Below are 2,500 nucleotides of genomic sequence, written 5' to 3'. Positions count from 1 at the left end.
ATCCGAACGTCTGACAGAATGGTACTTTCCACTTGCATGGCTTTTCTTAACGAAAATTATGCTGAACAATTTTTTTACTTATTGCGCTTTGGTTTTACTTTCATTTCACTGCCTTTAAGGGGGCTCCAATTCCACAGATAATGACTGTACCCGTAATTGCTGTTCAGGCTCGAGCCGGCGCAACTCCTGTACCACCAGGCGCCTGTGTAACTTACTGCACAGTGTCCCCCGTCCATGTCATTATCGCGGTCCTTGGTGGAAAAACTCATACCATTATGATACTTTAAAAGGTCTGCTGCTGTACCAGAATAGTTGCTTACAAAGAGTGTGTAATTGGTGGCTTCATTGGTGATCGTAAAGTTACTATACTTTGCATACTTATTTCCATTGGATGGTGTCTTGATTTCCACTCGAAGTTGACTCGGAATCTCTGTTAGTTGATGAATCTTCTCGTTTCCAAGCCAAAACTCTCCTCTGACGTCACCAAATCCGTGTTTGTACTCTTCCCAGCCCCTATAGAATCCAACAAACCCATTGAAGCGCTTGTGAAAGACGGTCCACCCGCCGCCATCTGTCTTCATGTCACAGTATACCTGGAAACTGGTTTGATTTGCTGGGTTTACTGTGTACACGCCACTTTCCTTGAAGCCAACGGAGAGCAATTCAGCGCAATCACGGGCTGTTTAAAAAATAATGAAAATGAATAATTTATTCGGAAAGTTTCATGATTAATTGACAAAATCTTTTTATCCTTTAGTTACTATTTTGTCTATGTATGGAATGTTGCAGAAAGTCAAATACTGTGTATTGCTACGGTATATTCAATTATCTACATCTTTCAAATATTTTATTTTGGGTGACGAAGGAGTTCATTTTGATTCTTTAACCTGTCATTGAGATTTTCGCAGCAATGAAAATCGAGATTTTAGAGCTCGTCCTGCACTTGTCAGAACAACTGATGTAAAAGCAAACCCTTTTATGGAACAATGCCCATAACATCTTAAATTCTTCGGCACTTAAACCTGAAAAGCCATTCACGTATCGAATTATTGGTACTCTATCTCGCCAGACGATTGTATTCAAAGTCTACAACAAATACATGATGTAAGATAAGTATTTAGGAACAAACATCGCCCGCGTGCACTTTGTCATTTCTACCATGTCACATCTCATTCTTTCCCCGCTGGTGTATCAGACCCAAATTGGGTAATAATCTTCCCCTAGATGGCCCTTAAATGACACAATATGCGAGCTAACAAACCTCAGGCGGATCTCAATGGGAATAAAACACATCATGCGAGTTCAGTGTAAGTCCAAAGTTATGTAAGTTGTTGCGTTTTAGATGGTAAACAAGAAAATTTGCGTTAAATAAGTGACATGGTTATGAGCGCAACGAGAGAAAATAGTTAACGAACGACGGAAACCGGGAGCAATTATTAATGTCCTTTTAAACGCTTTACTCTCGAAAAACTCAAACTCAAAGATGGGAATTGAAATCATTACCCTTTTGGAAAGGTAATGTTGAACAAGGGAGCAAAGTTTTACATTCACTTGTTGAATGAGGGGAGACTGATTAGGATTATACTTGGCTAGCTGTTTATTGTGGTTTGCTGGCTCGTATAGTGTTGACATACGCTGGCTTATTTTTAATCCAATGGGTAGAAGTTTGACAACTTTGCACAATTTACGTGTTCGCACCTTTCCTTTTCAAGCAAAAACGTCACGTGACTATAAAAATTAAGTTATTAATTGATCTAGCAATACTTACCAATCCTAACTATAAGTTGGACTTCAGTCTCAGCTTGAATCATTTCACTACGAGCTGAACAGGTATAAGTACCACTATCTTCAGCCCTCAAACTTTCGATCTTAAGTTGTTCATTGGCTATCTGTGACCTCCCTTCCGGTAGATCTGCTTTGCATCGCGACCACGTGATGCTTGAAACCGGGTGTCCATCTGCTGAGCAGTTCAATATGACTGACTGCCCAAAATAACGCTCCATCATCTTTGGTGGTTTGACGGTAAACTGTGGCACAACATTGATGATCAAAGTTGTCATGGCGTGTGAAGTTCCCATGTCATTGGTTGCGCTGCAGATGTAGGTTCCGGCATCCTTTTTGTCAGCTTTTGTTATGGTCAAGGTGTGAGCCTCTACAGCTGCTCTGCCATCAGGGAGTTGATCAAAGAGCTTGGTCCAGGATATTACTGGAGGGGGGTACCCGGTGACTCGGCATTTGGGTAGCTTCACATTCTTTCCACTCTCGGCGTAGAAGGGCCCTGGAGGAAGGGAAATGTCTGGGCGAGCTGTAAAATAACAAAGCATGAAGTAATGAACAAATATTCAAACGATGAAATGGAGTAACGAAATAAACGAGGCAACGATCGATGCAAAGAAGGAAATAACGTGGGAAAAGAACAGAAGGGACAAAGAAACAAAGTGATATAGGAACCAAGGAACGAAGGAATGGCTGGACGAAAAAAGTGAAAAAAAGTGAAGAA

The 2,500-nt window shown here is 41.0% G+C and overlaps 1 protein-coding gene across 1 annotated transcript in view; it reads right to left on the bottom strand.

Annotated features, from left to right (window-relative positions):
* Positions 1 to 4: 4 nt before the first annotated feature.
* The window catches only part of LOC137999164 (microfibril-associated glycoprotein 4-like), a 7,963-nt gene continuing 5,467 nt past the window's right edge, over positions 5 to 2,500 (bottom strand). Inside the window, exons 3-4 of the mRNA XM_068845003.1 lie at positions 1,769 to 2,305; positions 5 to 679 (exon numbers count right to left, since the gene is read on the bottom strand). Of these exons, the coding sequence (XP_068701104.1) occupies positions 75 to 679; positions 1,769 to 2,078 (915 nt within the window). The 5' untranslated portion in view covers positions 2,079 to 2,305 and the 3' untranslated portion in view covers positions 5 to 74. The remainder of the gene's footprint in view (positions 680 to 1,768; positions 2,306 to 2,500) is intronic.

The sequence above is a fragment of the Montipora foliosa genome, chromosome 4 (assembly GCF_036669935.1).
Source record: "Montipora foliosa isolate CH-2021 chromosome 4, ASM3666993v2, whole genome shotgun sequence".
Lineage (NCBI taxonomy): Eukaryota > Metazoa > Cnidaria > Anthozoa > Scleractinia > Acroporidae > Montipora > Montipora foliosa.
This window is presented reverse-complemented; position numbering and strand designations above follow the sequence as displayed.